Source organism: Scyliorhinus torazame, chromosome 4, assembly GCF_047496885.1.
Source record: "Scyliorhinus torazame isolate Kashiwa2021f chromosome 4, sScyTor2.1, whole genome shotgun sequence".
Lineage (NCBI taxonomy): Eukaryota > Metazoa > Chordata > Chondrichthyes > Carcharhiniformes > Scyliorhinidae > Scyliorhinus > Scyliorhinus torazame.
The window spans coordinates 216,479,510-216,505,684 of record NC_092710.1 but is presented as its reverse complement, the minus strand read 5'-3'; the positions used below and the strand labels follow the sequence as shown (position 1 = coordinate 216,505,684).

Genomic DNA, 26,175 nt, shown 5'->3' with positions numbered 1-26,175 from the left:
GTAATAGATATAGGACAGAGGTCAGAGGTAGGTTCTTTACGCAAAGAGTAGTGAGGCCGTGGAATGCCCTACCTGCTACAGTGGTGAACTCGCCAACATTGAGGGCATTTAAAAGTTTATTGGATAAACATATGGATGATAATGGCATAGTGTAGGTTGGATGGCTTTTGTTTCGGTGCAACATCGTGGGCCGAAGGGCCTGTACTGCGCTGTATTGTTCTATGTTCTATGTTCTATTAGCTGCCCGATGGGAGAATTGCGCCCGTGATCTTTTTCCAGTGAGATTGTGTTTCCTGATTTTTCCCGCCCCTCACCGGTGACTTCACGAGGTTCACACCCACAAAGGGCCAGGATCTCGTTTAAATTTATTTTAATAAATGTTAATATTATTAATAGGTGTCCTTGCCACATAAACCTCCCCACGCAACTAAATATTCATACCTCGCCAATGTGATGTCACGTCGGCGAGGTTTACAACATATTGGCAAAATGAGATTTAATCAAGGGGCTACCTCCAGGGCACAAAGGTAGGTCTAGCCCTAGTAGGGTGGTGTGGGGGAGCAACATGCCTACCTGGCATAGATTGGCACAGCCATGTTCGCATAATCAACCAGACAGTACCAACATGTGCCAGGGGCAGTGGGAGGGGTCCTCTTGGAAGCCCAATGGGGGTGGGTTTCCATTAATGTGTGGTGGTGGGTGGAAAGCGGGCTCTGAGGGGGGCAGCTTGCAGGCACAGGAGGAATGGGCACTGAGGGGGCAGGGGGGAATGCCAGCAATTCCACCATGGTAGCTAGCCCCAATACCTACAAGGTGGGGACCATTCAGGGCTCCCTGATCTCCGTGGATCAGGTTGCTAGCTCTATCAGGCTCCGCCCTGCCGGAGTAATGGAGTAAACCCCACCCACTCATTTTCTTCTTTTTAAAGAAGCTCAAGATCTGGGAGAAAACTGGTCCATTCAATTGGTGGGCCACATGCCAGTTTCAATCTGAGCCTCTCACTTTGCCAAATTAAGGTAAGTTTCTGCCCATTGTAACTCCATACTTACACCAAGAACTCCTACAAATCTGCTCGTCACTCAGCAATACCTCCCAAACAAACATAATATCTCAAAATTGACAATGCTGATGGCTATGTTAGATATGAAATGCCTCCTCCATTTGAGTTGGCCTTTTCTTCATTGATTTCTCTACATCCCATATTTAATTTCTGCTGTTCTTGATATAAATGTGGCTTTCAAAGTGGCACTAATGTCAAAGTTTCATATATAAACAGATATTCTTTTGCTTGGTGTTTCTATCCTGACTGGCCAAAGGGTTACTTACAATTTTGGCATGATAAACTGTCTCAAGGTTTAGAATTCACAGCATAAAACATAAGATCTCATGGAAAGGTTTCTAAGTGTCATTCGTGGCGTGCTTTGCTGGATGTTTCCCCCGGCTCTGCCGATGAGTTCCCCACCACTATGTAACCACACTGAGTCGCTTTTTTGGGCCCTGGGGTTTTTCTCTTCGATCAAGCCCACACTAAAGAATTATTTTCATCACTGGGGAGCTCAACTCGCTGGCCAGATCTGAAAGGGTGCCTGGATCTCTGATTGGGCTTTTGGTTCCCCACACCCCCCACCCATGGTCAATGTCACCCCACACACATGTGCATTACCCCACCCTCCCTAATGACAACACCCCGCTATGGGGTCCCTCAGGGTACCCCACCCTCCCTAATGCACAACCCCGCTATGGGGTCCCTCAGGGTAACCCTTTTCAGGGCCCTCACCCTTCACCCCCCAACTTTCCGGAGGCTCCTTCATACCTGCCCTGCACCCCCCCACCCTTCATACCCACCTCCGCCCTCCTTTCATGAGCATGGCCCCGTCAGACACTGCCACCCTGGCAGTGTTCCTGCCAACTTTGCAGTCCCAAATAGGTACCTTGGCAACGTGCCAGCCTGGCAGTGCCAAGATGCCCATGTTCAAATGAGGGCCAGGGAGCCACCCTGCCCTGTTCCTGACCACCCAGGGGCGTCCAATGGCCCGGAACCCCCCCCCCCCCCCCCCCGGGTGCCATTACGCCTTGTCCACATTTGTGTGTACCAGTACTGAACGGTACCCAGCTGGGGTCTCCCTATGGAGGTGGGTAGATGTCGGGAGCTCAATAAGACCTCGGTTCTAAACCCACTTATGTGCCCGATGCTTGGTCCTGCCCATTGTGGGGAGGATCCTGAGCCTGACGCCTCGTGAGATCTGGCGGTCGGGAAGCCTGCAGGAGGCCTCATGCCCAAGAATTAAGAGCAGGAGTAGCCCACATGGCTCATTAAGCCTGCTCTGCCATTCAATACAATCACGGCTGATCTTGGGCTTCAATTCCATTTTCTCACCTGTCGCCCATATCCCTTAATTCCCTGAGAGATGGCAGCATGGAGGCATAGTGGTTAGTACTGCTACCTCACGGCGCCGAGGTCCCAGGTTTGATCCCAGCTCTGGGCCACTCCCCGTGTGGAGTTTGCACATTCTCCCCGTGATGTGCAGGCAAGGTGGATTGGCCACGCTAAATTGCCCCTTAATTGGAAAAAATGAATTAGGTACTCTAAAAAATTTTTTTTTAAATCCTGTCTGTCCGAGCATTAAATGTGTTCAACAATGACATATCCACAACCCTCTGCGGTAGAGAATTCCAAAAGATTAAGAACACTTTGAGTGAGGAAATTTTTCCTCATCTCAATCTTAAATGATTGGCCCTGGTCCTGAAATGGTGCCCCATATTTTAGATTCCTTGAAACAACCTCTCATCATCCAGCCTATCAGGCCCCTTCAGAATTTTGTATGTTTCAATGAGATCACTCCTCATTCTTCGAAACTCCAGAGAATGTAGGATAATGTACTCAGCCTCTCACCTTAGGATAACCCTCTCATCCCAGGGACCAACTTAGTGAACCTTAAGTGTACCGCCTCCAAAGGAAGCTTGCAAACAGCGCAAGAGGAGATACCATTGCTTTAAACTAATGGGGGTTCACTTCATCTCAAAATAATTGGCTGAATTCATACTTCAGTTTATTAGTATTAAATATGCTGCTAACATGTGGATTACAACTGACATCAGTTCTGCCATTTTCCGAATGTTGGTAAGTGGGGAATGAACTGCTAATACTTAAGAGTGTAGCTCTCATGACCTTCCATGAGATGTTACCCAGACAATGGGTGCGATTTAATGGCTGCGTCACACTTAAATGAGAGTGCAACGCAGCCATTAGATCGTGGGAGAGGCCAAAATCGGAAACCGTGCCAGTCTTCCTGGTGGCTCTCTCCGAGCTGACGGCTGCTGCCATTTTCTCTCAGACGGCACGGGCTGCCGAGCCTCTCAGGGAAACAGGGCATCCCGTCTGCACTCCATCGCATCCAACATTCTAACCAGTGGCATTGCCTAATCTTGGAGACGGTCTCCTCGGTGGCATGTCTGCGTACTGCCTGGTGTTTGCTTTGCGGGATTGGTTTAAATGCTGATCTCCCTTGTTAGTGGTGGGGGGACTGGTGGGCGCGGTCCCGGCGAATCAACTGGCAGGACAATCATTTGCGTCGTAAAGCCCGTGGGACCTTGCTAAGTGGCCCAATTAACGTTTGATACCAGTGACGGCCTCGTTGGGTTGACAGTCGGGAAGCTCACGACAGTTCCCGCTCGCTACCACACTTTAAAAAATTTCAGTTAGATCACGGCCAATACCTCAATTGGTCTCTACTTCAATAAAGTTATGTGTATAGTTCATATCTTCTTAGGCAGAACCTCCTGTCTCTATTCATCTTTGATCATTTATTATATTGTTTCTTTTGCAATTTTTTCCCACGCCCAAAATTCTCCTTATGTTTTAGATCGAATCTGCATGAGTTGAGAATCTTCAATCCTCGTTTGGCATATTCATACACAATTCCCATGTTGTCTAGCATGACACTAACAGCAGTCCAGTTTCTGCCAATCCCCCAAGTTCCACTGTATTTTTCTTTTGTAATTTGTACACACAGCTGGATCCCCTGTTGCTCTGATGGTTTAGAACTGGACCTAGTTAATTATGAGATACTTTTAACAGCTGAAGTTTAACAGAAAGCAACTGTAACTCTGTAAATCTTTATTTAAAATTGTATCTGTAGCAAAATGTGGCTTCTAACGTATCACAGACGCATCAGCTGAAAGACTTTCACACATATTAGATATTCAGCACTTAATGCTGTTCTTAATTAGATACTGAGATATTTGACACAGAATTAAATGCTTTAGATGCTGATGGATTCCATTACATTGCAGAGTAGTTGAGTCAGACTTTTAAGGGAGAGTAGACCATATTTGAAATCGAGGTTTTATCTCATAATTGAACCAAAATTTGAATATTTTAAAGAAACACCCCCTGAGTTTAGATGAGTGATTTGGCAACTTTTCACAATTCATGGTAGAAATCTGCAATAATAGGTCTGGGCAATACATTGACAGATAAGTCACCCATCTACTTCCATGTTAAATATATATATTGTACAATACTAAGCAAGATCACCGTATAAACTTATGAAATTCGACTGCATTTTTCCAATGAATTTCAAATTTTATTTTGGCAGTGACATAGGTTGATGTGTTCCTGCATTTATTTACTTTTAATGACTATTTAAACACAGTATAAAAGTACTGTGTGGAGCAGAATTGCTCCACGTTTGACGAAGACAAATACTGATTAAAACATGTTGCCTTCAGTTATCCAGTCAGATCATGAACAGGCTGAAAATAACTTCATGGCCTTTCCTATCTGAGTCAGAAGCTCAGAATGCCGTGTTAGATGTCACCGTCAGCACTTGTTAGCATAAGGCATGCAGGTCAGATTATGCCCAGTAATCAGCGATTATGATACAAGCGGCCTAGAAATCCAAGTTCAAGTTACACCTAGTTAAACTAGAACATTCAGTACCTGCCACAAAAATCTTTCTGCAGTTCAGAGAAACATATCTCTGGAGATCACGCTAGGGGCAACCCAAACAGTGAATTTGCAATACAATTTATTAGGTGCACTTTTTACAAAATACATTAACTGGTGTACAAAAATAAATGTAAAAATGCAAGAATGAGATGAATGTGAAAAAATAGTAAAGACGCAGAACACCAGCAGCACATGGTATTTCAATAAAACACTTCTGTTTTGCTTGTACTGTTCCAAGATAATGAAGTGAAATCCATTCATACTGAACTTGAGTACATGAAAAACAATTAATTTTCTTAATGTTACAAAGAAACACCACAATCTAAGTTACTCAATCATAAGTGCAGCATGACAAATATCATGGGCGAAATTCTCCCGAAACGGCGCGATGTCCGCCGACTGGCGCCCAAAACGGCGCCAATCAGACGGGCATCGCGCCGCCCCAAAGGTGCGGAATGCTCCGCATCTTTGGGGGCCGAGCCCCAACATTGAGGGGCTAGGCCGACGCCGGAGGAATTTCCGCCCCGCCAGCTGGCGGAAACGGCCTTTGTTGCCCCGCCAGCTGGCGCGGAAATGACATCCCCGGGCGGCGCATGCGCGGGAGTGTCAGCGGCCGCTGACAGTTTCCCACGCATGCGCAGTGGAGGGAGTCTCTTCCACCTCCGCCATGGTGGAGACCGTGGCGGAGGCGGAAGGGAAAGAGTGCCCCCATGGCACAGGCCCGCCCACGGATCGGTGGGCCCCGATCGCGGGCCAGGCCACCGTGTGGGCACCCCCCGGGGCCAGATCGCCCCGTGCCCCCCCCAGGACCCCGGAGCCCGCCCATGCCGCCTTGTCCCGCCGTTCAAAAGGTGGTTTAATCCACGCCGGCGGGCCAGGCAATTTATCGGCGGGACTTCGGCCCATCCGGGCCGGAGAATCGAGCGGGGGGGCCCGCTAACCGGCGCGGCCCGATTCCCGCCCCCGCCGAATATCCGGTACCGGAGACTTCGGCAACCAGCGGGGGCGGGATTCACGGCAGCCCCCGGCGATTCTCCAACCCGGCGGGGGGTCGGAAAATGACGCCCCATACCTGTGACTATGTCAGGTTGGAGCGTTTATAAAAGCAGAGGGCTTGTACTGTGTAATATTATCCAGGACACTGGGCTTTGTCTTCCCGGTCCATGGAGAAAGATTTAGAGGTGATACCTGGAGTGAATTCAGGAAAACCTATGTTTGTACAGGTCCCAATACGTTCTCACCTCAGAACGCTCTTGCTCAAGGCAAAATCTATCCGACACTGGCTAACCACTAGGCAGTGGCAGATAGCTAAATGTTATGATTTATGTACCTATTTAGGAACAAATTAATGATACTGCCCAGGATCATCCTTGAAGTAAATGGTGGACCCATGCATCCACTGAAACTCAACAGGTGCTTGTCGGCAGGCTCCTGGCAGCAGCCCGTGGGCCAGCAAGACCTCCTTTAATTTCACATATGGGGGACACTCGATCTAGTTCCCACATAATTATGTGAACCTCAATAAAGTCCCCCAGTCTCCTTTATTCTAAGGGAAATAACATGCGGAATCCACAAAGTAGTAGGCATGGACCAAGGAGGCAGAAAACAAAAGTAAGGTTTATTTATGCAAGAATCTCCACTCCTCGAAGGGTCTCCCTCCCCGGCCTACACCCAGGTCAGGGTTTTTATACAAGTGAGCGTATCCCTTGTTAAGGGGAAGCCCCACCCCCGTTACTGGAGAGGTTCATACTCTGTGGGGGTCACAGTGAATCTGATAGTTCGTATGCTGTGACCTCCGAGGGGGTTATAACATAACCCTTAGCCTACCTAATCTTTCCACATCGCTGCAATTTTCAAACCCTGACAAAATTCTTATAAATCTCTTCTGTACTCTTTCCTGTACTCTTTCCTGTAATGTGGCAACCAGAACGTACACAAAATTCCAGCTGCAGTCTATAGTTCCCAATTACTTGAACTGGAAAAAGAGCTTTGGTTCAGATTTTTTTGATTGTATAGTTGTGTACTTCAGAAATTAATCATCGTCCTGTTTATTTATTTGGACTTTTAAGATAGAGATTGAGCGTACACCATTTTGATGGTGATTGCCAACATTAAGCAGTCCCAAGCGAGGGTACAGCAGAGTGAAGAGTATTTAATATTTTACATGGTATGAATGGAGTACTAATGTGACAAGCTTTTCACATACTGTAATTATTTGAGACACAATGACTGTGTTAAAGTCAACCACGCAACCATTTTGCATACACTAAGATCCAAAATAGTAATAAATGACTTGCATTCATGCAACGCTTTTTATGGCCTCTGGACTTCTCAAAATGCTTTATAGTCTGTGAAATACTTTTAAAATGCAGTCTCTGTTGTAATGAAGGGAATATCATAAGGTAAATGAACAATAAATTTGGAGAAATCTAAACTGGGGAGCATAGCTTAAAAATTAGAACCAGGGGCGGGATTCTCCGGTCGACGACGGTGAAATCGTGCTCGGTGATCGGCCGGAGAATACCCGCTTCCAACCAAACCGGAGTCGGCGCCGCTTTCGCGATGCTCTGCCCCCTCCAAAGCGACGTACTCACAGAGTACGCTGTGTGCTGGACTGATGGCCTCAGGACGTTGCCTGAGGCCCAATCCACATTGCTCCGCCCCCGACCGGCCAAGTTCCCAATGAAGTCAGTTGCGTGTGGTGTCATCTGTCGGGAACTCGGCGCGTCGGCTGCAAACTCAGTCCAGCGCTGCCACAGTGGGGGAGGGCCGATCCGCGGGCAGAGCGGATTTTCCCAGTGGCTTGGGGTACTGTTGGGGGCTGGTCTGGGGCGCGCGAGCCGGCAAAAGGGAGGAGCATTATTTTGCAGGCCGCTACCGTGCGCATGCGCAGCCATGGACCCAGAAATTTTCCGGCCCGTATCGGCAGATAGAGCCAGGTGTTCTATGCTGCTCGGCTGCTAGCCCCCAGTCAAATGGAGGATCGGTGGCCATTTTTCGCCGAATTGTTGGGTCGTAAAATGCCACCGTTCCCACGCCGGCGTGGAGACAGAGTCTCAGAATCGGAGAATCCAGCCCCAGATCTTTCAGCAGTGAAATTAGGAAACATTTCGACTCTAAAGGGCGGGATTCTCCGTCCCACCGCAACAGTTTTCTGGTGCGGCGCATCGCCGCCGGCAGCGGGATTCTCTGTTCCACCAGCCGGCCAATGGAGATCCCCATTGTGGCCAACCCCATGCCATCAGGAAATCCCCGGGCGTGGGTGTGCTGCCTGCGCACCGCTGAATCCCGCCAGCGGGGAATCCAGCCCAAAGAGTGGTAAACATTTGGAACTCTCTTTGTGAACAGCATTTGATGATCGAGGAATATTAATGCTCATTCAATCGTTTAATTTAAACCTGAGATTGAGAGCCTGACCGAACGACCTCGTCACGCATTACTTGCGATGCAATGAGATCGTTAAATCATGTAAGAGGCCTCTTATGAGATTGGGGAGGCCTCCCAAGATCTAACGAGATCTCGCAAGACGTTGGGATCTGGATCTCACCCTCATTGGACAGGATTCAGATTTGCATAGGCTCACTTAAAAATGCCTGAGCCGGATTCCCCCAAAGCCCGGCATTGAATGCCCAGGAGACCTCTCCATGGTGACGTTTAATGCTGGTCGACACAAACATGGGGGCACCTGGGGGGGGGGGGGGGGGGCTGCTATCCAAGGAGATTGATGGAACTGGGTGGTGGGCTCTGAGTAGGCTGGTACCCTGGCATTCCTGCTGGCACATTCTCATTGTGAGCCTGGCATCCTGGCATTGCCAGGGTGCCTGTGTGGCACTGCAAGGCTGGCAGGGGCACTGCCAGGGTGCCAGGCTGGCAGTGCCACGTTGGCCAGATGTCAGGTTGGCACTGCAAGGGATCAGGCACAGGGGTGCCATGCCCTTATGACGGAGGCTCGAAGACCTTCAAACAGGTAAGTTAGGGCATTTGGGGGATTCGGAAGCTGCGGTGGAGAGTCCAGAGATCGGGGGTTTGCAGCATTTAAATTGGTGGCCTGATCGCTTCCTGCCCTGTTGAACTCATCAGTGCAGTAAATGGAGGTAGTGCGGACTCAGTGGGGGGTTCATTTAGTTATTGTTCAATTTTTAAATGAAAGGTACATGCTTCGTAGAAATCTTTCTTATGTTTGCCAAAACTATAATCAGAAAATTGAAGACATCTTACATCAAACAATTCAAGAGGCTTTCAGAAATGCTAAAGAAAAATTTGCTTCCTTAATCACTAGACTAACACTTGCTTTGAGATGCTAGTCCCACAAGTAGCTGACAGAATGGTCTCTTTCTAAAATTCACAAATCAACAGCTTATTTTGGAGATCACGGGCGTCATTCTCCGACCCCCCAGAGGGTCGGAGAATGGCCGTTGGCCGCCGTGAATCTCGCCCCCGCCGGTTGCCGAAGTCTCCGAAGGGAGAAAAGTCGGCGGGGCGTTAATGTCGCCGCTGCCGCGGAGAATGTCACGGGTCTGCGCAAGGCAGCCGATTTTCGGCCTGCCGATATTCTCCCTTCCGGATGGGCCGAAGTCCCGTCGACGTGATGACCGTTCACGTCGACGTAAATTAAACCTCCTTTTCATCGGCGTGACCCGGTGCTCCAGGTTCACGCCGACCAGCGTGGAGGTGAGTGACGGCCTGGGGGGTTGGCTCTGGGCAGGCGATGGCGTGGCCGCAGTCTGAATGCGTGAGGAGAGGTGTGTCTCGGCTTGTGTGTGTGTGTGTGCGGCGGGGGGGGGCGGGGGGGGGGGGTGGTTAGAGTAGGCTGGGCTCCAGGGGAGTGCCGGGAGGCGGTCCGAGCCGGGGAGGTGGATGGGGGGTCCGTGCCGGGGTGGAGGTTTGGGGTGGGGTCCGTGCCGGGGTGGAGGTTAGGGGGGGGGGTCCGTGCAGGGGTGGAGGTTGGGGGGGGGTCCGTGCCGGGGTGGAGGTTGGGGGGGGGTCCGTGCCGCGGTGGACGTTGGGGGGGGTCCGTGCCGGGGTGGAGGGTGGGTCCGTGCCGGGGTGGACGTTGGGGGGGGGGTCCATGCCGGGGTGGAGGTTGGGGGGGGGTCCGTGCCGGGGTGGAGGTTGGGGGGGGAGGTCCGTGCCGGGGTGGAGGTTGGGGGGGGGGGGTCCGTGCCGGGGTGGAGGTTGGGGGGGGTCCGTGCCGGGGTGGAGGTTGGGGGGGGGTCCGTGCCGGGGTGGAGGTTGGGGGGGGGTCCGTGCTGGGGTGGAGGTTGGGGGGGGTCCGTGCCGGGGTGGAGGTTGGGGGGTCCGTTCCAGGTTGGGGGGAGGGGTCCGTGCCGGGGTGGAGGTTGGGGGGGTGGTCCGTGCCGGGGTGGAGGTTTGGGGGGGTCCGTGCCAGGGTGGAGGTTGGGGGGGGGTCCGTGCCGGGGTGGAGGTTGGGGGGGGTCCGTGCTGGGGTGGAGGTTGGGGTGGGGGTCCGTGCCGGGGTGGAGGTTGGGGGGGGGTCCGTGCCGTGGTAGAGGTTGGGGGGGGGGGTCTGTGCCGAGGAGGGGGATGGGAGGGCAAGTGAGTTGGTCCACCTGGCCAGGTGCCAGCCTCCAACAGTTGGACCCATGCGGTCCATGGCACTTGGCGGGGGGGAGGAGGGGATATGGGCAATGATGACATGTCGTCGTTCCCCTCCCCCCCACCAGGCCGTCATGTTTTCAGATCATCCAGCGATGTTGGCCGCCGTGGTGGCAGCCGCTCATGTCTATGTTGCCCTGGATGAGGAGGAGGAGGAGGAGGAGGAGGAGGAGGAGGAGGAGCGTGCCAGAGAGGCGGCGCAGGCTGCCGCAGAGGGGCAGGCGGCAGCCGTCCAGGCTGGAGGGACACCTGACCGACAGGACGAGGAGGGGGAGGAGGACGTCGCGGCCCCACGGCAACGGAGGCACCCGAGGGCGCCCCGTGTGTACCGGCCCCGGCAGTCATACCAGGACCTCACGGACCGGGAATGCAGGAGGAGACTCCGGATGAGCCGGGAAACCTTGGCACACATCTGCCACCTGCTGGCACACCTGTCACCGCGTGGCACTGGCGGGGGACACCCTCTCCCCGTGTCCGTCAAGGTTACGGTGGCCCTGAACTTTTATGCAACGGGGTCATTCCAGGCACCGAGTGGGGACCTGTCCGGCATATCGCAGACATCGGTGCACCGGTGCATCCGGGCAGTGACAGATGCCCTATATGCCATGGCGCACCGCTACATCCGCTTCCCCGTGGACCGGGCCAACCAAGATGCCCGGGCCATGGGCTTCTCTGCCGTGGCCAGGTTCCCCATGGTCCAGGGCGCGATCGATGGGATGCACGTCGCCGTGCGGCCACCTGCAGATAACAGGGCCGTGTTCACCAATAGGAAGGGGACCTATTCGATGAACGTACAGGTGGTCTGCGACCACCGCATGATGATCCTGCACGTTTGCGCCCGTCACCCAGGCAGTGTACACGACTCATTCGTGTTGTCGCGGTCATCCATCCCCGGCATGTACGAGAGACGCCATCCCCGGCTGAGGGGCTGGTTGCTGGGCGACAGGGGCTACCCATTGCGATCGTGGCTGATGACGCCTAAACGGAGGCCACGCAATGAGGCGGAGAACCATGTAGCCAATGATGCCCATGTAGCGACAAGGGGAGTGATCGAGAGGTGCTTTGGCGTGCTGAAGATGCATTTCAGGTGCCTGGACCTCTCTGGGGGCGCCCTCCAGTATCGGTCAGATAGGGTCGGCCGCATCATTGTGGTGTGCTGCGTCCTGCACAACATAGCCCAGCAGAGGGGCGATGTGCCGCAGGCAGAGGAGGGCGGAGTGGAGGAGCAGCAGGAAGAGGCCCAGTCCTCCCCAGATGAGGGTGATGGGGGCAATGGTCAGGGCAGACAGGGTAGACACAGGCGGGTGGCTGTCCACCGTTACCGGCTGGCCCAGCGGGCACGGGACAGACTGATAGACGCCCGCTTCACTGACTAGATGGGCGTGGGAATCGGGTAGTATGGCCACAGACCGCACACCATGGCAACAGCCGACCACCCACACCCCCCACCCATCCACCCACCCAGCACCCTCACCCCCCTCCCCAAACCCACCCACCCCACCCGCATGCACCCCCCCCCCCCCCCATTGCCGATCCACCCCTCACACACACACTTGCGCTCAACGTACATGACACCCCCGCACACTTTGGACAGAGCACAAAGGCAGCTTCGGTAGGTGTAACATTGACTTTAATAACCAAAGGATTTCATGCACGTGCCCTAGCCCCTAAAACTCATCTGTGCCCTGCACCCGTGCCAACTTACTCAGTGTCTAATTGTTTGGCCTTACGGGCCCTTTGACTACGTCTACGTGGTTCCCCAGACGGTACAGCAGAACTGGAGGTGGACTCCTGTGATTCCTGCCCTCTGACACTGGATCCCTTTGGCGGCCGTTTCCTGGGGCGTCCTGGCCTAGATGGGCCAGGCTGCGGCCCGGGCGACTGGGATGGCGAGCTGCCAGCCTGTCCTGCCCGTTGCCCACCCGATGCACCTGGGACGGAAGGGGGGGAGTCCGAGGTGTCGCGGTGTACCGGGACCTCCCCTACAGAGGGAGCCGGGACGGACCACACCACCTCCTCCTCCCTCGGGGTGCCCGATGGCCCCCAGGCCTCTACATGGGTGGGGGATGCGAACGGACTGGCCATCCGGCGCCTCCCCGACATCTGGCCCTGCCAGTCCTGGAGCCCCGTGCTGGTATCGACAGGGGTCTGCAGGTTTGCAGCCATGGAGCCCAGGGGGTTGGCAGACCCTGTCTGTGACAGTGCGACGCCGGCTCGCACATGGCCACTGGCGCCGATGCCCTCAGCGATGGCCTGCAGAGACTGGGCCATGGCCTGCAGAGACTGGGCCATGGCCTGCTGAGACTGGGCTATGGCGTTGAGCGCCTCTGCCATCTGGCGCTGGCACTGGCTCATGGCCTCCTGTGAGAGGGCAGCCATTTCCTGGGCCACAGACGCCGCCTGCACGGAAGGCCCCAGGCCTCGCAAACCGTTCCCCATGTCTGACACCATCGCACCCATTGCCTCCACCGCGGACGCCGCCCGTGCGGTGTCGGCCTGGGTGGCACGCATGACCGGCACCACTCCCACCTCCTGGACGCGGGTGGACTCCTCCACCTGCGACCGCAGCCGCCCGTCACCCTCTTCGCTCGTCTCCGGGTTGGTGGTTGCATCGGATCTATGTGTGGGTGTGGTAACTGCAGGAACCCGGGATCCATCTGGGCGGCAGATGTTCGCTTGGGATGGGCTGCCCTCCGACCGCCCGGTCCCTCTGCTGCTCCTACCTCCACCTGCTGTACCGGGACGGCTGTGTTGTGCGCACCAGTGAGTGTACCAGACGCCTCATCACTAAAGTGCCCAACCGTGGTGAGTGTTTCTGCGATGGTGGAGGGTGTTGGTGACAGCAGTGGCGTTGTGTTGTGCTCTTCGTCCCACTCTGAGTCCATGGCACTTTGGGGTGGGGGTTCGTCTCCACCCATCCACTCTGAGTCACTGTCCGGTATTTCGTCTTCCTGAGTAGTGCTGTCCCGGGTAGGGGTGTCCTGGGTAGTGGTGTCCTGGGTAGTGGTGTCCTGGGTAGTGGTGTCCTGGCTTGGATGTGACGGGGGCCTGTGGCTGCCCCCCTTGTCGCTGGGTGGTCGCTCCCGCACGTGACGGGGGTGTCGTCTCCCTGTTGCTCCAGGTCTCTCCGTCTCCCGTGGTGTGCGAGGGGCATCCTGCGGGCGTCGCATGCTGGAGGGTCCGGGTCTCTCCGTCTCCCGTGGTCTCTGAGGGGCATCCTGCGGGCGTCGCATGCTGGAGGGTGCAGGTCTCTCCGTCTCCTGTGGTCTCCGAGGGGCATCCTGCGGGCGTCGCATGCTGGAGGGTACAGGTCTCTCCGTCTCCTGTGGTCTCCGAGGGGCATCCTGCGGGCGGTCTGCATCTGCGGGGATGGGTGACTGGACGTTTGGTCCTGCGATACACAATGAAGCATGCATGGTTAGACATCAGGCAGTGATCAGGTGATACGGGGTAGGGGGATATAGGGGAGGGGGGATATGGGGACGCGCTGTCGGTGGCTCACTTGCTAGTACGCCCCCGACCTCTGCATCAGCAACCTCCCGGTCCTCAGGTCCGCCAGCCAGTTCCAGGGCCCTTTCCTGGTGTTCGGTTAGTGGCCTCTCATCAGCGGGCCCTCCTCCAGTCCTCACATGCTCCCTATTGTTGTGTGCGCGCTTCTCCTGGGGGGGGGGGGGTGGTGGCAGGGGTAAAAGGCAACAGTGTTAGGCAGGTATATGAATGCACGCCATCGGTTGCGCGTGCATTGCAGAGGTTAAGGTTAGGGCTGGATTCACTTGGGGATATGGGGGATATGGGGGAGGGGGGATATGGGGAGGGGGGGATATGGGGGAGGGGGGATATGGGGAGGGGGGATATGGGGGATATGGGGAGGGGGATATGGGGGAGGGGGGATATGGGGGAGGGGGGATATGGGGAGGGGGGATATGGGGGATAGGGGATATGGGGGATATGGGGGAGGGTGGATATGGGGGAGGGCGGATATGGGGGATATGGGGGAGGGGGGATATGGGGAATGGGGGGATATGGGGGAGGGGGGATATGGGGGAGGGGGGATATGGGGGATGGGGGGATATGGGGGAGGGGGGATATGGGTAGGGGGGGATATGGGGAGGCTCACCCTGCCTGCTGTTACAAGGTCGTTCACCTTCTTGTGGCACTGGGTGCCTGTCCGTGGTGTCAGGGCCACAGCGGTGACGGCCTCTGCCACTTCCCTCCACAGACGCCGGCTGTGGCGTGGGGCAACTCTGCGGCCGTGCCCGGGATACAGGGCGTCCCTCCTCTGCTCCACCGCGTCCAGGAACGCCTCCACATCGCGTGACTCGAACTTCGGGGCTGAGCGACGGCCAGCCATCCAGTCGGGTGTTGCGGTCGGGTGTTCCGGTCGGGTGGGGGGGAGCAGCGCGGCCTTATGAGCCGTCACGCCATGCAGCGCGTATGGCGCTGCACGGCGTGAACCACTGCGCAAGCGCGGATCCCGTTACGTCGCTGCTAGCCCATTTCGGGCCGGAGACTATCGACCCATTTTTCCGACGTGACGCAAGTCGGATTTGCCCCGTTTTTTGCGCCGATCGGCGGACTTTCCGCCGATAACGGAGAATTTCGCCCCACATATCAATTCATTTAGTCGGTCGAGTTCACAATTTTGAATTTATTACCTGTTAATATCACATGTATTCTGCATTGTGTAAACAACCATGTTTAAATTTTCATGGGGGGGGAATGTTTTCGGTGGGCGGGAATGGAGCCGGGAGCAGAGCATCAAAGCTAATAGGTGACCTGTTGGCACAGTGGTTAGCACTACTGCCTTACAACGCCAGGGACCCAGGTTCAATTCTGGTCTTGGGTGACTGTGTGGGGAGTTTGCATGTTCTCCCCATGTCTGCGTGGGTTTCCTCCAGGTGTTCCAGTTTCCTCTCACCGTCCAAAGATGTACAGGTTTGGTGCATTGGTCATGATCAATGTGCGGGGTTACGGGGATAGGTGGGAATGGGCCTAGATAGAGTGTTCTTCTAGAAGGTCGGTGTAGACTCGATGAGACAAATGGCCTCCTTCTGCACTGTAGGGATTCTATGGATTCTTCTACGAATCCAACAGGAGTCTTCCTTTTCGCCCTGGGCGAGACTAGGACAATGGAGAAGTCCATTGACCTTGGGCGGGACTCTCCAGTCACCGGGCAGGTGCAGCCACAGAATCCCACCCATAGACTTTCTTTGCACTCATCGCATTCACATGACTCGACATCTCTCATGAGAATATACAGAATAGATCCGCTGCAAAATAAAGTTAGTTCAAATATCACTTTGTTCGATTTAGTGGTCTTAACCAGGGGTTTAAATACTATCATATTTAAAATTGCAGTCATGTACCATGAATCAGTCCTTCTGCTCCATCTCATGACAAGTGGGAAGTGGATAACAGCCAACAATAGTTGGATCAACTAAAATAAATCTTCTCAAATTTGTTCTTGCTATGTCAGATAGACTATGCGAAGTACAATTTTATACTTGCTGTTAGTAATCCTGCATGCCTTGTCGCTAAAATTCTATACCATATAGTGGCACAGTGAAGCATTAAAGATCACTAGATCAGCAAATGAGTAGTAATTTTCATGTTTTTCCAGTAGAATACAATGGTATGCCACTTTTGCACTGGAGTTTAACAGAGTGCGGCATCACATATCTACCAGAAATTAATGAAAAATGCTATCTCAGGCTTGTACATAAGCAATTGAAGCACATCCAAAAGCTGGCCAAAGATAGTTCAGAGCAGCCTCCTAAAACATGCTTAAAAATATGTCATCGAGCATGATTGGCACTCATGACTCTGGTTCCTGTTCTTCTATCTCTGAATAGTTAAATGAATTCCAAGTAAATTGACAATAAATCACCAGCAAAATTCTGCAATAGATTTATATCAGCTTGGGCCTTTACTCCAGGTTAAAATGCATTTTTATTGTTTTTGAGAATTGGAAACTATTTGGCAATGATATGGCAGTTACATTGAAACCAACCAGTAGAAAATGCGGAACATCCTTGCAAAGCTGCCTTTTTTGAAGGGTTTTGTGAGCTAAAATGAGTGACATGAGGCCAATGTGGATTTCCATCAAAATCCCAGCACAAAAATGGACACCAAAAAATTGTTAATCTTAACCATCCACCAGTATTGATGTTCATCCACTTTGAGTTTCCTAGTATGATAAACCTGCATGAGCAGATGTGTGCATCAACATTCTGCAATTTCCTTTATAACATCCTAATTTAACCACATGAAACAACTGTCACTATGTAAGTGGTAGTAGATGTAGCATAGAAGCAGCAGTGACACAGATTTGTTGGAACTTCTGCAGTTTTCTAAAACTTTCCCAGGACAGCAATGAGACTTTTATTTCATCTCCGGACTTTTTTCACTTTATGTTGAGGAAATGGATTTCACGATGGGAATCTCCATCTTCTGTGTTATGAAGAGGAGGAATTGAGAGTGATGTTGTTTGTTTGCAACAGCTGATAACTATTCCATGGGTTATGAAGAAGCAAAGCTCTTACATAGACTTCTCTGTCATCAATGCTTCTGAAAACTGCACTTTCTCCAAAGAGTATCAGAAAGTTATGCCAGCCCTTGTCAGAAGATGCAAGATTATATGAATATGGGGACAAGGCTAGCAGTCTACTAGCACACCAACTGCGACAAGTTAGCACAGTGGTTAGCACTGTTGCTTCACAGCGCCAGGGTCCCAGGTTCAATTCCCGACTTGAGTCACTGTCTGTGTGGAATCTGCACGTTCTCCCAATGCCTGCATGGGTTTCCTCCGGGTGCTCTGGATTCCTCCCACAAGTCCCGAAAGACGTGCTGTTAGGTCATTTGGACATTCTGAATTCTCCCTCCTTATACCCGAACAGGCGCCGGAATGTGGTGACTGGGGGGTTTTCACAGTAACTTCATTGCAGTGTTAATGTAAGCCGACTTGTGACAATAAAGATTATTATTAAAATTGCCGCAAGGGAGATAATACAAGTGAGGGAAAAAGGAGGAGAACTGGTAAGATCTGGAATCATTTTAAAGGAGGTTATACGGGTCCAAACCCCGTTCAGGGAAGGTGGTGAAATGAGAAGATTTTTTGAGGATTGGTTTTCCCGGAGGTTGAAGAGTAGAAATGGCAGGGACTGGAAGCTCCGCTGAAGTTACAGGAAGTTACAGATACATTTAGTGCAATGCAATCAGGAAAGGCGCAGGGCTCCGATGGATTCGTGGTTGATTTTTATAAATGGTTTGCGACAGCATTGTCACATCTCCTGAGTAAGCATGGGGGACTCATGCTTACTCAGACATCTATTTCATTAATCCCCAAGAAAGAAAAAGACCCAGTGGAATGTGGATCGTACAGACCCAACTCCTTATTAAATATAGATGTAACAATTCTGGCTAAGGTTGTAGCATTAGGCTCGAGGGGTGTGTTCTGGATGTGGTGTTGGAAGATCAGACAGGTTTTGTGAAAGGGAGGCAGATGTCCAATAATATCATGCCCCTATTAAATGTTATTATGACATCATCTAAGGGTAGGATGCCGGATGTTGTGGTGGGTATAAATGCAGAGAAAACTTTTGAAAAGGGCTGAGTGGAGGTATTTGCTGGAGGTATTGGGTAAATTTGGATTTGGGCCAACATTTATCTCATGGGTTAGATTTTTGAATGCAGACCCCACAGCTAGTGTTAAGACTAATTCGGGTAGCTCGTGGTATTTCCAACTATTTAGGGCCACGAGATAGGGCTGTCCGTTATCCCCACTTCTGTTTGCATTAGCAATTGAACTTCTGGCTATTGCTCACCAAACTTCTCGGGAATGGTCAGGTATTTTTACAGGGAGTAGAGAACATAGAGTTTTGGTATATGCAGATGATTTATTATATATATCTAATCCATTGAATTGTATGGATACGATTATGAATATATTGGAAACATTTGGAACCTTCTTGGCTATAAATGGAATATAACAAAAAAGTGAAATATTTGCAAGAAATATCCTTGGGAGAGAGACAGATTTAGGTAACTTTCCGTTCAAACTAACCAAAAGAAGGTTCAAGTTCTTAGGCATTCAGGTGACTCATGACTGGGTCACTATATATAAATGGAATCTGACAGGCCTGCTGGAGGGGGTGAAAGAAGATTTTAAAGGGGTGGAATATCCTTCCACTTTCATTAGCTGGACGGGTACAAATGATCAAAATGAACACCCGACCAAAGTTTTTATTTGTGTTTCAATTCCTCCCAATATTCCTCCATCAGGCATTCTTCTATAAATTGGATATAGTAATTTCAGATTTTATATGGGCAGGTAAAATGCCACAAATTTGACGAGTGTTTTTACAAAGGAATCGGTGGATGGGTTGGCCCTCCTCGTTCTTTTGTATTATTGGGGGGCAAATATAGAGAAGATTTGTAAATGGTGCAGAGAGGAAGGAGTGGAATGGGTACAGGTGGAGGAAGCATAGTGTAAGGGGGTTAGCTTGAAGGTTTTAATTGTGGCCCCACTGCCATTTTCCCCAAGGAAGTTTACAGAAAGTCCAGTGCTTGCATTTTCCTTAAAAATCTGGAGCCAGTTGAGATGCCAGTTTGCTTTGGGAAGTATGTCGATGCTAGCCCCTATTTATGGGAACCACAGATTCACCCTGGTAAGATTAGATACAACATTCAAACAGTGGCATAAACTGGGGTTGAGATAGATGAAAGACTTGTTCTTAGAAGATTGGTTTGTGAACTTTGAAAAGTTGAGGGGAAACACAAAATGAAGAGGGAGGAGAAGTTTAAATATCTTCAATTATGAAATTTGGTGAAAAAGAAGTCGTCCTCTTTCTCTCGACTACCAGGTAACAACTTACTTGATAAATTGCACTTGCCGGATGAGTTGGGAATGGGAAAATTACTAACATTTATAAATGGCTGATAGACACAAATAAAGCACTGATTGAGGAGATAAAACAAAAGTGGGGGAAGAGTTGGATATGGAGTTGGATATGGGGGGTATGGAGTGAAATTTTGCATCAGGTCAATGCCACATCTTCATGTGCTAGGATGAGCTTGATGAAATTCAAGGTAGTTCTCAGAACCCATATGACACTGGAACGAATGAGCAGATTCTTCACAGAGGTAGAAGATAAATGTTTGAGGCATAAAGGAGGACCAGCTAACCATGTCCACATGTTCTGGACATACCCACGATTAGTGGGCTTCGGAGTCTTGGTATTTAGAGCATTAACAAAAATTGTGGAGGTGAAAATATTACCAGGACCTCTTGAGGCGGTTTTTGGGGCGTTGGAATTACCAGGACTAATAGAAGGGATCTTGCCTGATATGATGGCCTTTGCCACATCGATCGCCTGGAGGCGAGTTTTATTCGAATGGAAGTCAGAAGATCTGCCAAAGGTATCAACATGGTTGGGGGATGTTGCGGAATTGAGAGTTCAGAATTATTTTCAGCTGAGCAAATGGCAGAGAATGATCCTTTGAATGTAGTTACTGGTGAGGTGGAAACTAAGGGCAAGCGGAACCTTGTTATAGTGCTGGGAGGAAGGGGAATGGGTGACAGCAGAAGTTTGAGAAATGGGTTGGACATGGTTGAGGGTCCTGCCAATCACGGTGGGAGGAAGCAAAGGGAAGACATAAAAGAAGCTGTTGTGGAAGGTTACATTAGCAGAACAGATGCAATGGAGACCAAGAAACTGGGAGAATGGAATAGAGGCCTTTACAGCAGGCAGGATGTCAGGAAATGAAATGATGGTAGCTGTGAGAATCAGTAAACGTGTAATGAATATTACCATCCCCAGAAATTAAAACAGAAGAAAGGAAGGGATATAAGAACATAAGAACTAGGAGCAGGAGTAGGCCATCTGGTCCTTCGAGCCTGCTCTGCCATTCAATGAGATCATGGCTGATCTTTTGTGGACTCAGCTCCACTTTCCGACCCGAACACCATAACCCATTATTCCTTTATTCTTCAAAAAACTATCTATCTTTATCTTGAAAACATTCAATGAAGGAGCCTCTACTGCTTCACTGGGCAAGGAATTCCGTAGATTCACAACCCTTTGGGTGAAGAAGTTCCTCTTAAACTCAGTCCTAAATCTGCTTCCCCTTATTTTGAGGCTATACCCCCTAGTTCTGCTTTCACCTGCTAGTGGAAACAACCTGCCCACATCTATCCTATCTATTCCCTTCATAATTTTTATATGTTTCTATAAGATCCCCCTGCATCCTTCTAAATTCTAACAAATACAGTCCCAGTCTACTCAACCTCTCCTCATAATCCAACCCCCTCAACTCTGGGATTAACCTAGTGAATCTCCTCTGCACAACCTCCAGTGCCAGTATGTCGGAGATAAACCATGTGAAGGTGAGAAAAGGATGTAAATTGGGAGCAAAGTTGATGAAGTTATCCAGCTCTGGGTGAGAGCAGGAGGTGACACTGATACAGTTATTGATAAAACAGAAAAAGTATTCAGAGAGGGTACCAGTGTAGGACTGGAACAAGGAATGTTCCACATAACACTCATTAAGACAGACATAAATAGAACCCATGGGGACACCCATAGCAATACCTTTTATTTGGACAAAGTGAGGCACGTCAAAGGAGCAATGATTCAATGAGAGATCAAATTCAACCAGGCAGAGGTGGTTGTTGGTGGACAGGAACTGGTTGGGTCTCTGGTCAAGGAAGAATCAGAGCGCCCTCAAGTAATCCTGTTGGGGGATAGAGGTGTAGAGAGATTACATGTCTATTGTGAAGAGGAGGCATTTGGGATCAGGAAGCTGGAAATTGTTTAAATGATGCAGGGAATCTGAAGTCATGAATATAGGTGGAAAGAGATTGGACAGGGGAGGAGAAAATAGAGTCAAAATGGGAAGAAATAAGTTCAGTGGGGCAGGAACAGGCTGAAAACAAACAGTCTACAAGGACAGTCCTGTTTGTGGATTTTGGGAAGGAGGTAGACATTGACTGGGGGATTGGCGGACAATGAGGTGTGAAGGGTGGACAAAAGGTCTCCAAAGATGATGAGGTCAGTGACCGTCCTGGAAACAATGACTTAATGTTTTGTGGTATTCTTTACTCTCTCCCCTAACCCTCAACCCTCACTTCCAATAGCAATTGCGTGGAGCCTAGGAACTTCATTATCATTAAAATTTAGGACATCCATTAAACTGCTTCTGCTGTTTTCCGTCTTCCCCTTTTCCCCCCAAGTCAATTCACCAAGCTCTATCCTCCGTTCGCCCATATCCCTCATCTTTCGCTAATATTGCTCTTATTTCCCCTCATGTCCTCTCCAAGTTCATCTTGTCCAAGAAACGACCTCTAGTTCACCTGACCTTCTTCTTGTGAAATACTGACTATTTCTGTACCTATTGGACTACAAGGAAAATTAAAAGACTAACACGTCAAACTTATTGCAAGCAGAAGTGGTCTGGATTAAGAGGCATTAATTAGTTCCTGAAGTTACTTATCATCAATTAAAGACAAGAGGAAAACATGATAAGTAAAGGGCAAAGGAGTGTTAGAGGACATGCTTGAGAAATGGCACCTTTCTTCTTTGTGCACTGTATGCCAATTTGGAGGGTGGTGCAGGTTGCACTGACTTGCATTATTAGTTCCTTTCATTAAACATCTACCATTATGTTATGGGGCTTATTGTCTCAATCCTGGGGAAGCTATATTTTCTAGAGCTAATTTCCGCGGTTAAAAGTTATGGCTTCACCCAAAAACGTAACATCTCTTCAATCCTCTGCTTCCTAATGCATGACTTCAAAATGTATCTTTTAATCAGTACTGCAGTTTAAATGCTGCGATACAATTTAATTTCCCACCTTTCAAGTCCATGCCACACAACTAATGAGAGGTGCTTCAAGAAAAAGCCAAAGGAAAATTCAGTCTAAAATTTCATATTATTTCAGAGAGTATTGCACCTCAGCTGTGGCTTAGTGAGCAGGAGTTTTTCCTTTTCCATTCAAATCCAACTTGAGTACGAAAACAAGGCTGATACTCCAGTGCTGTACTGACAGAGCTCTGCGCCAACAAAGGTGCCATCATTCAGGTAAGGTACTAAACTAAGGCCAAGTCTGCCCTTGTAGGCAGATGTAAAAGATACCATGGGACTTTTCTAAGAAGAGCTGGTGAGTTCTGGTCAATTTTTATCGCTCCATCAGCACTGATTGTATCAGTTCAATAAAGAGGATATTCTGAGCTTTGCACTCTGTGCTGTTTAGCACAGGGCTAAATTGCTGGCTTTGAAAGCAGACCAAGGCAGGCCAGCAGCACGGTTCAATTCCCGTAACAGCCCCCCCGAACAGGTGCCGGAATGTGGCGACTAGGGGCTTTTCACAGTAACCTCATTTGAAGCCTACTTGTGACAATAAGCGATTTTCATTTCATTTCTATCAGACAACCATTTCTCAGATTTTCTTGGTTTTGGCAGAGATTAGTGGAACGTTGCTTCATGAGACTGTCCCACTTAATGACTAACTTTTATACTTTCCCATAGGTTATTATATTCAAATTCAACTTTGCAAAAAGACAGATTAAAGCAGTTTATTGCAATAATTACAGCATTTGCACAATGCTAACGATTTTGTTAACTATCTTGGTGAAAAAGCAAAAGAAAATATAAATGTGAAGAATTTAGATTATACATTTGGCTCATCCAGGTAACAAAAAGTGTAAAATATTCGTTGAGTGAAGCACAATCCATTAGTTCTAATCAAAGCATATTAGATTATCCTGTCCTTTTCTCTAATTCATATCAATCACTTCATTTATTTCTACTGATGTATATTAAACAGGCAAGCAAATTGATGGAGTAAATATCAGTCATCTGATTAATGCTCCCATCAATGTGGAATTTCAACAATGCTACTTTAATCACAATTCCCTAATGAATTTAAAATTCATGTAACTGATATTAATATGCCCATCCCCCGAATACACCAGCAATGAATCCCCCACATAATTTCTCAGCTGCACAATCTGTGTTATTTTTAGAAAGCTATGGTAATCTAATTCTGCTGCTGACTGATGCAACCACTTGCAATTCACACAGTCACTAGGAAAATCTTCCTTCAGCACAAAACATATTTTAATTAATTATTTTTCCGGGGCTTTTAAATTAAATCTATTTTCCATGCAGACACGAAACAAATGACACAGGCACTTTGGCCATTCTTCACAGTACCTTCAGTTGTGATTTCAGTCATACTGGCAAAGATTCTTATTTCCACTTTTCTGGCAACTCATTGAATGTCTTCGAGTATGATGAATTTGATTTCTCAGAACTAATAGTAAGGGGATGATTCTCACACTTATCAAGTCGTGGTACTGTGGAGATCTTCTGTGTCCTTTGCAGAGTCCTCACCCCGCCAGCGAGAGCTTTCACAACTGAAGACTTGTTGCTGGCAATAAGGATATCAACTTCAATCTAAAATAGAAATGTCTCACAATGTGTTTCCATGTTCCCAGTTTTAGAATCATTTGTATCTGAAGGAATCCAGCACCAAGGGACAGCAAAGCAGGAAAGGACACTAAAAAGCACAGTTACTCATGACACAGTTCAAGCCCTTGCAACCACCCCTCTGTATCTACTGCTGCCCAATGGATAAGTCAAAATAATGGAATATTTGCCTCAAGGTAACCTTATCCATTATTACTCAGTTTATTATTAGAACAGTTAATACTTACTCCATTCTGCATTGCCTTTTTTAGCCAGGGGAGGGTCCTGACACCACTGGTGTCAGGAGGCAATGAATGATGGGTACCAAGCAAATTTATTTTGTATGTTCTCCTATGATTTAAATTCTTGCTGCCAAACAGAGATAGGAGATTAAATAAGATGAAAATTATCCAAGAAACACTCTCATTCTTGTTTTTATTCGCTTTCATTTATTTACATACTAGGGTGACATGTTTGCCTGCATTTGTCTTTATTTATGAAAGTAATTAATCATTTAACCTCACATTTTATGCAAAATGTAACCGACCACAAACCTGAGCATTTTTTTTACAGGTTGCCCCAATATTGTTCTTCTCCACAAGGTCACCTCTGAACCATAAAAAGAAAGCAAGATTTGCATTTGTATAATGCCTTTCATGCCTGCAGGACGTCCAAAAGCACATTGTATCCTATGAGGTACCTTACAAGTGTCATCCTTTTTTATAATGTGGAACATGCAGCAGCCGATTTGCTCTCAACAAGATTCCCACTAAGAGTTATGAGACAGGTGACCTGATAATCTGTTTTAGGTGTTGGTAGAGAGTTTTTTTGGCTGGAACATTGGGAAGCACTCTCCTGCTCTTCTTCAAAATTGTATGTGGGATCTTTAGCATCTACCTGAGAGGGCAGATAGGAACTTCCCATTGCATTGTTAACAGGGTATGCAAAAGTATATTTTCTTTATTATTTTTTGGGATATGAGTGTTGCTGGTGTAGCCAGCTGAGTTGGCCACTTCCCGACTTAAAATGGAGAACCGCAAAGGCTGAAGGGAAATTCAGCCAACACAGGCAAAAACTAGCAGGTGCAAGTTTACTGTGTATTAGACTCTGCAGAAACCCAGACAGCATCAATACAAGCAGCCATTTGCATAGTAATGTAGCAGCCATCTACATAGTAATGAGCGATCCCCGGGAACAATCAAAACATTTTGAGGTAAACACGGCCAAGCCAGACTCCTCGCGCCAGCAGGAGCCAACACAAAAGAGGTTAACGGACACTAAAAGACCGCCCAATGATCAGGGAATAGCTCCAGTATTGGAGAAATCGAACCAAGCGATTGGAACGAAGTCCAATCACTTGAAACCAGGTACGGGGTCCGCCCCGGAGGGCGGGAAGCCCCTGGGGACTATAAAGTAAAGCCCCCAAGTTCAAATCGTCCTTCTTGACAGGGTCACTCAGCAATGCGAAGCAACCCCTGAGAGTGAACTGTCCGGCGGCCTCCAAGAAAGTAAGTCTCAAGAGATGGGCGCTCCTAGCTACCAGTCCATACCAGCCTTTGAGTCCCGCAGACTCAGGACCTGAACGAAAGGCCATTTGTTCCCCTGACCTGGTGGGCCAGTCCGAAGCTAAGTATAGGCCTGTTAGTGATAGAAATAGCTTAGAAAGTAGAGTTTATGCATGAGTCGTGATTTACTGTGTATAATAAATGTGCTTTGATTTGAATCTTACTAATTGGTGTGTTGAGTTATTGATCATTACTTGAACTTGAACCTCATGGCGGTATCATAAAGATACCTGGCGACACGAGAGCAAAGGTTATAAAACAGAGCCAATTGAACCAACCAAAAGTTAGCAACACTGGTAAGGCTGGCATTTATTATTCCACTCTAGCGGGCCTTCCTGAAGCACCAAAGTTCTTCTGGTGAAGTTGCTCCCAATACTGTTGCAGGATTTTGACCAAACATAGTGAAGATATGAGCTGAAGTTTAACTATAAAAGGCAAATTTGGATTGGAGCAAGAACAAAACACAAAGAAAAGTAAAGCACAGAAACAGGCCCTTCGGCCCTCCAAGCCTGTTCCGACCATGCTGCCCATCTAACCTAAAGCTTTTTACACTTCTGGGACCTGTAAACTTCCCTCA

The 26,175-nt window shown here is 49.3% G+C and overlaps 1 protein-coding gene across 1 annotated transcript in view; it reads right to left on the bottom strand.

Moving 5' to 3' along the window:
* The window catches only part of LOC140411474 (triadin-like), a 134,015-nt gene extending 109,808 nt beyond the window's left edge, over nt 1–24,207 (bottom strand). Inside the window, exon 1 of the mRNA XM_072500571.1 lies at nt 23,779–24,207. Coding sequence (XP_072356672.1) covers nt 23,779–23,800 — 22 coding nt within the window. The 5' untranslated portion in view covers nt 23,801–24,207. The remainder of the gene's footprint in view (nt 1–23,778) is intronic.
* Between the last annotated feature and the right edge of the window lie 1,968 nt (nt 24,208–26,175).